General features: G+C 44.7%; 1 protein-coding gene across 1 annotated transcript; it reads right to left on the bottom strand.

Annotated features, from left to right (window-relative positions):
• Window positions 1–9,745: 9,745 nt before the first annotated feature.
• Window positions 9,746–10,693, bottom strand: LOC103187385 (G-protein coupled receptor 4-like). The gene has a single exon (XM_007906846.1). The coding sequence runs from the start codon at window positions 10,691–10,693 to the stop codon at window positions 9,746–9,748; it is 948 nt and encodes a 315-aa protein (XP_007905037.1).
• Between the last annotated feature and the right edge of the window lie 2,922 nt (window positions 10,694–13,615).

Here is a 13,615-nt window from a genome sequence, read left to right as displayed (position 1 = left end):
AGCCAAACAGGAGGGCCATTATTTACTCAATGCATCAATTCTCGAGTTACATTTTATCATAGAATCATCGAATTATACAGCACAGAAGGAGGCCATTCGGCCCATTGTGTCTGTGTCGGCTCTTTGAACAGAGCTTCCAAATGAACCCCACTCCCCACTCTCTCCCCATAGCCCTGATCAACCCCACTCCCCCGTTCTCTCTCCCCATAGCCCTGATCAACCCCACTCCCCCGCGCTCTCCCCATAGCCCTGATCAACCCCACTCCCCCGCTCTCTCCCCATAGGCCTGATCAACCCCACTCCCCCGCTCTCTCCCCATAGCCCTGATCAACCCCACTCCCCCACTCTCTCCCCATAGGCCTGATCAACCCCACTCCCCCGCTCTCTCCCCATAGCCCGGCAAACTTGTCCTCCCAAACAATTATCTACTTCGCTCTTAAAAGCTGTTATCAAATCAACCAGCATTTTCTGTTCAGGCTCAGCACATAGGTTATGCCTGGAATTAACCAGGAGATCTCCGGTGTTGTGCCCGGATTGAGACAGACATTATGAAACACACTATATTGCTTTAATGGGAAGGGACAGTGGAGCTGTTCATCATTAAATGTGTGAGCTTTCCTTAGAATCGTCCTTTTTCCACGAAAAGCCAATGTCCATCTATATCGTCAGAAGAGATGGATCCACATTAGTCAGTTAAATAATGTTTATTGCATTCCCCGTCTGCAGAGACGTATCTACGATGTGAAGCTTGGAAACCATTATAAAATAGTAACCCCTTCTTTGCTGAACAGATGGAAGTTGGCTCCATGGAGATTTCTCAATACTGTGTTCATGGTTTCTCAACCTTTGGCTCAGATTGTTGATATCTCAAAGTCTGAACACATTTCCTGAGATATCACCAAGAACAATACCACAAGGAAAGTGCTACTCATTGTGACGAGGAAGCGATTTCATCTTTTCACAGGATTTTACACAATATCACAGTTGATTTTGATTGAGCAACGAAATGATTGAGGGAATGTAGGGTCTGGACTAAGAGGAGAGACTCAGTAAATTGGGTAAAATGTTCACACTGGAAATGAGGAGATTGATAGGTGACATGATTGTGGAGTCCTGTAGCTCAGTGGTTAGAGCACTCGCCTCACAAGCGATGGGTTCGATTCCCGGCAGGGCGAAACCTTGGGCAAGTTTCCTTATTCCACACACCTAATAATTATCCCTCAAGAAAAAAAACCAATGATAATTTGGTCACTCAATCCAAGACTGTTCGTGGGAACACTGCTGTGCGCAATTGGCTGCCGCGTTTCGCCCACAAAATACACAGAAACAGTCGTGGATTGAAGTGGCCAATTTATTATTTTTTTTTGAAGGAATTATTACCCCCGACACTCCAATGCAGAGCAGGATTGAGACTTGAAACTGAGTCCCATCCATGCCTGTTCAGGTGGACGTTAAAGATCCCATGGCACGATTCAAAAAGAGAGGGAGTTTCTCCCGGTGTCCCTGGCCAACAATCCTCCAAATAAAATTGGTCACTCACTCCATGACTGCTTGTGGGCCACTGCCACATTTCACCCACGCAATATACCTGGGTTAGATTTTTGGCAGGGCGAAAAGTTCTGGCAAGTTTCCTTACTCCACACGCCTCTGTTTACTTAGCAGTAAGTAAGAACCCGGTTATTAGTCGATTGGCAGATTACTTTTCCGGGGGCAATAATTCCGTCAAAAAACATAATAATAATAAATTGGCCACTTCAATCCACGACTGTTTGTGGTACACTGCTGTGCGCAATTGGCTGCCGCATTTTGCCCACAAACTAAATGGTCACTACACTTTACAGTATATACTGTGAAGCGCTTTGAGACGTCTCGAAGACTTGAAAAGGCGCAAGGATTCTTATTATCATTATTATCATTATTATTATTATTATTATTTTTATTATTATTAAAAAGCAGACGGACCTGAGTTCAATGTCCCCATGCATAGCATTCGACTAAAATACATCACAAAAACTACCGAGGTCTTCACATAAGGGTTAACATGGGAAAACCTTTGGGCATTGGGAGTTGATTCCGGACACTCGCCATGTGGTCTAAATCCAATTTTTTCTGCCAGAGACTCTGCAGCTCCCTAAGTTTCCCGGCCAAAAAAAAACCCATCATAAACTGTGTATTTTCGAATTGAAACTTTGTTGACTTTGCAAATATCCATTGAGGGCTTTGGACGTCTCTACAGTTATGCAAAAACATTGCGCAAACTTTGTTTTGCTTCATCTGATTCACGTTAGACTTTCTAAAATAATGAAGGCAATTAACAGTGGGTTAATCCTCCCACTGGGGCCCAGGATACACATCATCGGGTCTAATCAGAGCTTGTCCTGTACCTTAGTGGTTAGCACACTTGCCTCGCAAGCGAGAGGACCTGGGTTCGAATCCCGGGCAGAGGGATTGCATTTGATACAGCGCCTTATCATCATAATAATAATAATAATAATCCTTGCATTTGATATAGCGCTTTTCACGTCGGGAGGACGTCCCAAAGCGCTTCACAGAACACACTGTAAAGTGAATTGACTGTATATTTGTGGGCGAACGCGGCAGCCAATTGCGCACAGCAATGTCCCACAAACAGTCGTAGATTGAAAATGACCAATTTATTATTGATTTTGGTTTTGGAGGGATTATTATGTCTTCGAGATGTCTCAAAGCCCATACACAGAATATACTGTGAAGTGTAGTGACTGTGTATTTTATGGGCGAAACGCGGCAGCCATTATGCGCACAGCAGCGTCCCCACAAACAGTCGCGGGTTGAGTCACCAAATTCTTTTTTAAATGTTTTTTTAAAACAAAGGGTTATTCTCCCCGGAAAAGCGATCCGCCAATTGATTAACAACCGGGTTCCTACTGACTGCTGGGGAAACAGAGGCGTGTGGAGTAAGAAAACTTACCCAACGTTTACACCGCTGCCTGGGAATCGAACCCGGGTCCTCTCGCTTGCGAGGCGAGCGGTCTACACTGCACAACAAGACAAGAATAATTTTCATTTCAGTTCACATCAAACAGTTCACCCTGTTTCCAAGTCACTGTCAGCGAGTTTGCACAGATTTATATTTTATTTAGCAGCGATGAAAGTTTGAGAGACGGTATGCAAAACATTTCAGAAAAGAAGAAGGCACCAGCCTTTAATTTACAGCACTCCACTGGGAAAGCAACTGCGGTTTTGAAACACGTGTGCGCAGTGAACTCAAAATATTCCGAAGGCAAAAACACTGCAGATGCTGGAAACCTGAAATGAAAGCAGAAGTGGCTGGGAACACACAGCAGGTCAGGCAGCATCTATGGAGAGAGGAAAGTGAGCTAATGTTTCAGGTTGATGACCTTTCATTGTCTGATTTTTTAAATTTAAACGTGGAATAATAACAACAACAATAATGATAATCCTTGCATTTGATATAGCGCTTTTCACGTCGGGAGGACGTCCCAAAGCGCTTCACAGAACACACTGTAAAGTGAATTGACTGTATATTTGTGGGCGAACGCGGCAGCCAATTGCGCACAGCAATGTCCCACAAACAGTCGTAGATTGAAAATGACCAATTTATTATTGTTTTGGGTTTTGGAGGGATTATTATTAGGCTCTGTGTGGAGTAAGGAAACTTGCCCGAGGTTTGGCCCTGACTGACCCCCCGGGGATTGAACTCAGGGCTCTCACTTGTAAAGCGAGTGCTCTAACCACTGAGCTACAGGACAACTCACACAGGCTCGTGTCCCAGAGCTTTCTGGGTTTGGCGACCTAAAGTACTAAACAATATTTGCATAGCAGAAGTTTCTGTGCAGAACAGCAACTTCTATTTGTGAATAAAACCTTCCGAAAGTTATTGTAAAAGCAATCTAATATTGTTGTGTACTGTGCCTCAACCAAATCTCCAGAGGTGATAAACAATGAACATATCAGATTGCTATAATTTTCCTCAGTACTTTCAGGTTATGAAATGAAACTTAACCGTATCGCAGTTCATCTCACACGGTTAAACCTTTATTTTAGATTTTCTGGATTTGTGTTTTTTCTGTGAACCCGTATTGGGGCCGTACTGCGAAGATAATAATAATACTTGCATTGGATATAGCGTCTTATCACGTCTTTGTGACGTCTCAAAGCGCTTCACAGGATATACGGTATGAATTGACTGTATGTTTTTAGGGGTCCACTCGCTTGCGAGGCGAGTGCTCTAACCACTGAGCTACAGGACTCCACATGGCTTTCATCCACTACGAAACAATAAAGCACACATGATACCTTACTAATAAGCTACTTTATTTAAATACATTAACAAAATATTTCAGCACTACAAAAGCCAACGCAATTGAAATAAGAATAGAAGTTAAACTTTAACGGTTTCAGTGGCACAGTTCGAGGTAAGTCCAACTTACACACGATAGGAAAATAATACCAGTCCTTACAATTGTAATAGCGCTTTTTCATATAGATTGGATAAAGCCATGAAACTCTCCCTCAATTATACAGAGGCCATTCGGCCCATCGTGTCAGTGCCGGCTCTTTGAAAAGAGCTTCCAAATCAATCCCACTCCCCCACTCTCTCCCCACAGCCCTGCAAACTTGTCCTCCCCAAATAATTATCTACTTCTCCCTTAAAAGCTGTTATCAAATTGGCGAGACTTATCAAAGCCCTTCACTGTAAAGTGGATTGAATGCATTTTTTGGGGGCGAAAAATATAAATGTACAGGATCAGAGGCCACTGTGGTTCATCTATTCAGTCGCAAAGGAAATTCAGACAGCCAGGAAAATAGAGAACGTATATTTTGGGGATGTGTTGGATATAATTGTTATCTAAAAGAAGAACAGGAGGAAGACCTGTTCCTGTTTTATATAATGGGTTTAAAAAAACAATGAAGACAAGAACCACATATTACAACATCAATTCATCATAATGATATTAATCCTGGCATTTGATACAGCGCCTTGTCGCGTCTTCGAGACGTCTCAAAGCGCTTCACGGGATACACCGTGAAGTGAATTGACTGTGTATTTTTGTGGTCGAAATAATCGCAACATAATTAAGGATTGATGATGATAATTATGTGATCATTTCCCCCAAAGCATTTTAATTTGTAACAGCAAAAAGAAAATAATGGGATTGACATTATAACATCATCATCATCATCATCATCATCATCATAATCCTTGCAGTTGTGTAGCTCCTTTCGTGTCAGTTGGATATCTCAAAGCTTTACACGGGATTTACTCGGAACTGTATTTTTCCAGCAGCCGATTTCTGATGTCCCACAGTCAGCCACGAAACAAACATATGACAAATTTTATTTTGCAGGGTTGGTGTCCAGAGAAACCGCCTTTTCTTTTCGAGTAGTGTTGTGGAGTCTTTAATGTCCGCCTGAATAGTGGAGACCTCGGTGGTGAGAGCACTCGCCTTGCAAGCAAGAGGACCTGGGTTCGATTCCCGGGCGGGCAGGGCAAAACATTGGGCAAGTTTCCTTGCTCCAAAAAATACATAGAGTCAATTCACTTTACAGTCTATTCCGTGACGGCAACTGATTTTAATTGTTTGCTTGAGGTTCTTTGCTTAGGGAACATTTGTGATTTAACTTGAGATGTTCTCTTGTGTGTAAATAAATCGAAATTGGACATAAATAAGTCATGAGAACTAAAATAGTGGCGTAAAATGTATATTTTGTGGGAGAATCGCGGCAACCAGTTGCGCACACAGTGTCCCGCAAACAGTTGTAGATGGAGCGACCAAATTTTTCTTGAGGGATTATTACCCCCGGAAAGTGATCCACCAGTCCACTAACAACTGGGTTCCTACTCACTGCTGGGTAAACAGAGGCGTGTGGAGTAAGGAAACTTTACCCAAGGTTTCGACCTGCTGGGGAATCGAACCCGGGTCCTCTCGCTTGCGAGGCAAGTGCTCTAACCACTGAGCCGCAGGACTCCAAAATAGTATGATATCCAGTTAATTCAAATTAAGAGTTGACCAGTCTGTTTGCTTATGTGTGTGGTGCATTGGGTAGATATGTTTGTGATGTGATAATAAGTCCACACTCTGAAGCTACAAGATAGCAAGCAGGTCCCAACCTTATATATCCACCCAGCATTATTCCTTTCTCTTGCTGGGCCCAATGTACATCATCTCTGGGAGATCGGTCCTTGTGTTTTGGTCTCCATATAAACCCCCTCATTTTCCGTGTAATAATCTCTTATGAAACATTGGATCCACGCTCAGATTAAACCACTATTACTTTACCTTGCTGTAAATTGTAGTAACCACAGATGTCACGGATCATGACAAGTTACAGATTTGACATCAGTCTGAAATCTGGAGCAAAGCAATAAGTTTGCAGGAACTTTCATCCAACTGACATTGAATTATAGAATATCAAAGCACAGAAGGAGGCAAGTCGGCCCATCGTGTCTGTGGAAGAGCTGCCCAATCAGTCCCACTCCCCTGCTCTTTCCCCAATATCCTTGCAAATTTTTCAGCTTCAAGTCCCTATCCAATTCTCTTTTGAAAGTTGCTATTGAGTCAGTTTCCACCATAACTGTAACTGTGCACAACATTTTTTCGTAATCTCTCCTCTGGTTCTTATCTTAAATCAATTATCTTAAATCTGGTTGCCCTGGTTTCTGACACACCAGAGGAAGCTTTACCTACTCCATCATCACCACTCATACTTTTGAACGCCTCTATTAAATCTCCGCTTAACCTTCTCTGCTCTGAGGAAAACAAACCCAGCTTGTATTATTTATTCATGTAAAGCACTGGCGGGTGGGTCAGTAACCCGAGGACATTGATTTAAAATAGTTGTTAAAAGAAACAGAGGGGAGGTGAGGAGATTGAGTGACCAAACTATTTTTTTTTGAAGGGATTATTACCCCCGGAAAAGCAATCCACCAATCGACTAACAACCTGGTTTCTACTTACTGCTGGTAAACAGAGACGTGTGCAGGAAGGAAACTTGCTTAGGGTTTCGCCCTGTCCAGGAATCAAACCTGCGTCCTCTCACTTTTGCTTGTTTTATCATGAATTGGGTGAAAACCTAGAATTAGCATTTTCTGTTTTAATAGATAAATATAGGGGCGTTTCAAACAGCCAGGAACTAATGGAAAATGTACCGTGATGACCATTTGGTAAACTTTCCCTATCATTTCCTTATTAGTGAGGATTCTGGCAGTTGAGAAAAAGCCGGGGCAGGATGTCTAGCACCAGCGACTTGCGTTTATGTAGGTCACCTCACGCAGGTAGCGTCTCAAGAGGGCTTAGCATTCTCGCCTCTGCGACCAGAAGGTCTCAGGTTCAAACCCAGTGTCTTCATGACTGTTAATTCTGGAGAGAATTCAAGAAGCAGAGACATTGATCATTTCAAGACTTAAACCAGATTTATTGGCTAAGGATGATACAACCACTAATCAGACCTTTCCAAAAGCAGAAAGGGGTGGAGACTCTTGATGTACACAGATCGGGGTTGGAAACACATCATTCTCAAAATGAAACATGTTACACATCGATCGCGAGTTCCATTTTGCGCGGTTCACTACCAACTCTAAAGCAAATTCGTTAAACAAAAAACGTAATAATCCTTTGCATAATAATCCTTTGCATTGATATAGCACCTTAGCTTATCGCATCTTCTAGACGTCTCAAAGCGCTTCACAGAATATACTGTAGAGTGTATGTTTTATGAGCGAAAAGCGGCAGCCAATTGCGAACAAACAGTTATGGATTAAGTGACCACTTTTTTTTGAAGGATTATTACCCCAGGAAAAGCGATCAGCCATCCGACCAACAACCGGGTTCCAACTTTCTGCTGGTAAACAGAGGCGTGTGGAGTAAGGAAATTTGCCCAAGGTTTCGCCCCCTGCCCGGGAATCAAACCCAGGTCCTTTTGCTTGTGAGGCGAGTGCTCTAACCACCGAGTTATAGGACTCCAATCAAACAGCGTGATCCCAACGATGGCAAAGGATATCAGAGCAGGTTAACACACATTTTAATGCTAGATTGATGGAGATGTTTTTCATTGCTTCGGAATGGGGATGAGTTTCCACAGAGTTTAAGTCTCGAAAGGGTCTCCATTTATTCATCTCTCGCGAATTTGAGTGAATTGGGTAAAGTCCAAATTCTTCCTGTTTTGCACACAGAAACCCTGATTTTTGTTTCATGCTTCCACATTTTCTCGTAATCCCAGTCTGGCTTTATCTGTCAGCTTTGAACGGATGCCAGTAAGCTATTCCCCAGTTCCCATGCTCAGTTTTACTTCTGTTGTACTTCCAGTAAACGGTATGTTCAAACAGCATATTCTTGCACTGAATAACATTGTAATTCTTATTATTCTATTTGAGCTCCCAGCATATAGTGCAACCAGCTGTACCGAGCAAAAGAGTGCGCCCAGTACAATAATAGTAACTGTATAATTGATATAGCGCCTTATCACATCTTCTAGGCGTTTCAAAGCACTTCACAGAATATATTGTAAAGTTTTGTGACCGTGTATTGTGTGGGCGAAACACGGCAGCCCAATTTGCGCACAGCAGTGTCCCACAAACACTCGTAGATTGAGTGACCAAATTATTATTATTATACATTTTGAAGGGATTATTAATGCCTGGAAAGCGATCTGCCAATCGACTAACAACAGGTTCTTACTTACTGCTAGATAAACAGAGGCATGTGGAGTAAGGAAACTTGCCCAAAGTTTTACCCTGCCCGGAAATCGAGGTCTTCTCGCTTGTGAGGCGAGTGCTCTAACCACTACAGGACTACAGGACTCCACAATATATTGAAATGTGAATTGACTGTGTATTTTGAGGATGAAATATCGCAGCAAATTGAGCACAGCAGCATTCCCCAGACAGTCATGGAATGAATTATGAAGACAATACTTTCAGATAGCACTCGCACTAGGTGACAAAACCGGAGCCTATAAGGTGGTGAAACACGATTTGAAGAGACACCAGTAGAAAGTATTTCTTTACACAGAGGGGAATTAATTACACAGTGGGGTGTTTGTACAGCGCCTTTCAGGTCGAGAGGACGTCCCAAGGCCCTGGAAAGAGTTTTGGACCCGAGCTGGGGGTCAGGATCAGGGAGGGGAGAGGACAGGGGTGGGGGAAGCAGGGAGATCGAAAGCACGGTCGAAGAGGAGGGTCTTGAGATGGGTCTTGAAGGTGGTGAGGGAGGGGGCAAAGCAGAGGGACTACGGGATGGAGTTCCAGGGGGTGGGGGCAGAGTGGCAGAAGGCCCGCTCGCCAATAGTGGGGCGAGCGAGGTGGGGGGGGGGGCGTGAAGCAGGCCAGAGCCCGCTGAGCGGAGGGAACGGACAGGATTGTGGGGACCAAAAAGTCTTCTGTAAAAAACTCATCAAATAGTTTTTTTTCAAAATGTTATGGTCATTAAAAAAGACCAACAGAAAACAGGCTTATGTCTCAACTGATGAGTTTCTTTATAATAATAATAATCCTTGCATTTGATACAGCGCCTTATCACATCTCCAGGACATCTCAAAGCGCTTCACGACGCAGGTAAAGGGTAGTGACTGTATATTTTGCGGGCGAAACGCGGCAGCCAATTGCGCACTGCAGCGTCCCCACAAACAGCCGTGGATTGAAGTGACCAATCTTAATAAGAAGACTATCTTAAATTTCGGGGAGAAAGGTCTTAAGGTCGAGAGCGTAGGGTGGAATTTCGGACGGCTGGTTGAGTAAACTCTTTTAGCTGTGGCTCAAATCTCTTCTTCTCGATCTCTCTGTCTCCTCATTGCTCTCGGTGTCTCTCTGCCCAGCCAAGTGACACTTAAAGAAACGGGTGAAATTTCTTTGGACATCCTTGGACACGAAAATGTACAGCAGTGGGTCAAAGATGTTATTGACACTGACGAAAGCACAACAGGCCCTGAAGTGAAAATATAAAAGCTGTTCCACCTGGCAGATATTGCTGCTCACAAGTGTCATGATCACTCTGTAAAAGTAAGCGATGTGATAAGGCCCAAAAATTGGCACAAATAAGAGAATGACTGCAAACAGCAATCTCTGGATTCTTCTCAACTCGGTTTTCTCCAACGAGGTGGACTGTTGGAGGCTTCTGTGGATTCCCACGTAGGTGAAGATGAATATGAAGCAAGGGGGCAAAAAGGAGAAGGAGGTAAAGAAAAGCCTGTAGATGGCATAGATCCGGTTTAAGGGGTAACTCTCATAGCACAGCTTGGAGACCTTGTCAACGTCGGCGTACATGAAGCCAGGAGTGTTGCAGACCAGTGCCAGCCCCCAGACGCAGGCACTGATGACGTACATGGTGTGCTTTCTGTGGAGCCAGTGGAAGCGCAGGGGGTAGACGATGGCGAAATAGCGGTCGAGAGCGATGCAGCTCAAGAAGAATAAGCTGGTGTACATGTTCAGGTAGAAGGTGAAGCCGGTGAGCTTGCAGGCCGCGTTGCTGAACTGCCAGCGGTGCTCGTTGATGACGTAGTCGATCCAGAAGGGCAGAACAACAATGTGAATCAGGTCGGCAGCGATCAGGTTGAGCAGGTAAATGTAAGGCTTGTCATTCACCTTCGCGATGTGGTACAGGCTCCAGAGGGCAAGGATGTTACTTGGTAAGCCAACAATGAAGACCACGCTGTACACTACGGACACCAACACTTTGTCCTCGCCAAGGTCCATCGTGCACGACGTGTTGTTCATCTTGGGGGCTTTTTTTCTCGGCGTAAAACCAGCCGTGTCCTCATACAGGGCTATGGGGTATAGAGCCACGCAGGTAAATTGGGACCAAAAGGATTGCAGTTGAGCGGAGAAGGCACAGACACAATGGGCCAAAATGACCTCTTTCTGTGCTCCCAGGTTTCTACAGTTCTATTCGTGTCTTTGGCAGCTGATAAGTTGTGGTGCCTCACCGAGCTCCCTCAGGCCTTGCTCCACCTGTACCTTTGCGGGTCCACTTACAGCTCATTTACCGAGTGGGGTTCCTGAAATGGGAGATGGCAAGAAAATTCATTACGGGAAGATTCTCCGGCCATTGGCAAAATTCACTGATCGGGTGAGTTGTGCAGTTTTCCCTTTTTCTCCGGTGAGGAACTCCTCAACGGACTTAATTCCCCCCCTCTCCACCCTACCTCTGAGATCTCCCGATCCTGCCGTTCCCATTGTCCAGCAAAAACAAGCTCAATTCATGTTTCTCCCACAGCCCCCAACCCATCTGCCCCACCATCGCCATTTTGCCTGCCCCCATTCCTGGAGTCCCTCCGACTCACTCCTTCCCTCCCCGCTTTCAAGGCACGTCAAGATCTAACTCTTTGACCGCACTTTCAGACTTCCCCTTCCCTCCCCACCCCACCTCCCTCGGTCCCCACCTCCCTCGGCCCCCACCTCCCTCGACCCCCACTTCCCTTGGCCCCCAGCTCCAGCTCAGGTGGCCAGCCGGCAGTGTCGAGCGCTTTGAGACACCTTTCCAAACTGAGAAAGGCTACGTTTCAACAATAACTACAACAGTAACTTGCACTTCTCTGTTAACAATTCGTCGCTCTAAGTTTGCGACAAAATACAGTGACAGAAGTTTTACTTTTGAGCAAGTCTTCTGATTATTCATATTGTTTCTGTGGGATATGACTCACTGAACCAAATGGCGTGAGGCCAAGATGAAAGATGGATTTATTGGCACAGTTCCTAGATCACTGTGCAATCAGCCTAGACATGATCAGATCTCTATTGGAGGAGAACTATTCAACCGTTTAGAATTTTTCTGTAGTGTCTGTGAGAGATGAGCTAGGTCAATGTGCTCACCCTGAGTTATGGGAACAGAATCTATCAGAGACCTAACAGAAAGGACTTTCATCAAGAAAAAAAACAGAGCCTCGAAATTCCTCATGGAATATTCACCATTTAAGGTCTTAAGGCCATTGTGGAGTCCTGTAGCTCAGTGATCAGAGCTCTCGCCTCGCAAGCGAGAAGACCTAGACTTGGGTATAACAAGTACCATTTCCAAGTTTGCGGACGACACAAAGTTAGGGAGGGGGTAAACAGTGAGAAGGATAGGAGCCGACTCCAGGAAGACATAGACAGAATGTAAAATGGGCGACACATGACAGATGAGTTTCAATGTGGAGAAATGCGAAGTAATGCATTTTGGTAGAAAGAATGAGGCAATATAGGCGGTAATACAATCTTAAGGGGGGGGTGAAAGAGCAGAGACCTGGGGGGTGGGCAGGTAAATGAATCTTTGAAGGTGGCAGGACAGGTAGATACAGCTGTAAAAAGGGCAAATGGGATACTAGGCTTTATAAATAGGGGCATAGAGTACAAGAGTCAGGAGGTTATGATTAACTTATATAAAACACTGGTTAGACCTCAGTTAGAGTATGGCGCACCACACTATAGGAAGGATGTTAAGGCATTGGAAAGGGTGCAGAGGAGATTTACGAGGATGGTACCAGGAATGAGGGACCTTGATGATGAGGAAAGGCTGGAGAGGCCGGGATTGTTCTCGTTGGAGCAGAGAAGGTTACGAGGAGACCTAATAGAGGTCTTCAAAATCATGAGGGGATTTGATGGGTTAGAAAGGGAAAAACTGTTCTCAGTGGTGGGTGTGTCGGTGACTCGATGTCACAGATTCAAAGTAGTCTCTAAAAGAAGCCGAGGAGAGGTGAGAAGAATTTTTTTCACGCAGCGAGTTGTTTGAATCTGGAACATTGCCTGAAAGGGCGGTCGAGGCCGATTCGATGACAACTTTTAAGAACGCGGTGGACGGGTATTTGAGGAGGACGGGTTTGCAGGTTATGGGGAAAGGGCTGGGGAGTGGGACTGACATTACATTGCTCTTCTCAAAGAGTCGGCACAGACTTGATGGGCCGAACGGCCTCTTTTTGTGCTGTACGATTCTACGATTCTCTGATTGTATGATTCTATGATTCCAACAATCCATTGCCAGGCACGACACCTTTGGAGCTGGATCAAGGATTCCTGAATCTCACGAAGCTTAACCAAATTCTCTCTTAGATGCCCTGGTCCCTGAATTATATTTGTGACCCCTGTCTTCACTGTTGCAGGAAATCCGGGTGAAAGATAGGGGTGATAGGAAGTTGATGCCCAAAGGCGTAGTCAAAAGAGAGAGGTTTGTAGAAGGATTTTTGAAGTGACAAGTGAGGGTTAATGCTGGAGGGACTTGGGGAGAGATGAAACTCGCCCAAAAGGCACGGTTGAAAAGGTAGGTCTAAACTCCCCTCCCAATACCCCGGGGCAGATCGGGCATGGAAAGCGAAGTGAGCTGGTGGTTTGCCGAGCAGAGGGAAGAGCTCAGCCAACACATTCACGGGAGAAAACCAGAGTAGAGCAAGGCTCAAATGTCCGCTCGAGTATAACATCTCCGGAGAGGCTAGGAAATAAAACAAAAGTACTTACAAGGAAGGTGCATTGTCTGCAAGCAGAGAGGTTCAGCTTCTTCAAAGTTCTGCTCATGTAGAGTCAATGATCATATCAAGACTAAAGTGTGGGAACACACTTCCGTTTCTGAAGCTGTTAAGAGCCATGTCATGCTCTTTCGTTTGCAGAACTGTGTTCAGTTGTTGCTGAAGATATTTTCAACTGATAATA

The sequence above is a fragment of the Callorhinchus milii genome, unplaced genomic scaffold (genome assembly GCF_018977255.1).
Source record: "Callorhinchus milii isolate IMCB2004 unplaced genomic scaffold, IMCB_Cmil_1.0 Scaffold9, whole genome shotgun sequence".
Classification (NCBI taxonomy): Eukaryota; Metazoa; Chordata; class Chondrichthyes; order Chimaeriformes; family Callorhinchidae; genus Callorhinchus; species Callorhinchus milii.
The sequence above is the reverse complement of the archived record's forward strand: the minus strand, read 5'-3'. Positions and strand labels throughout refer to the sequence as shown.

Excerpts from the sequence above, each read along its gene's own strand:
- LOC103187385 (XM_007906846.1), bottom strand. The coding sequence starts at position 10,693 with ATGGACCTTGGCGAGGACAAAGTGTTGGTGTCCGTAGTGTACAGCGTG.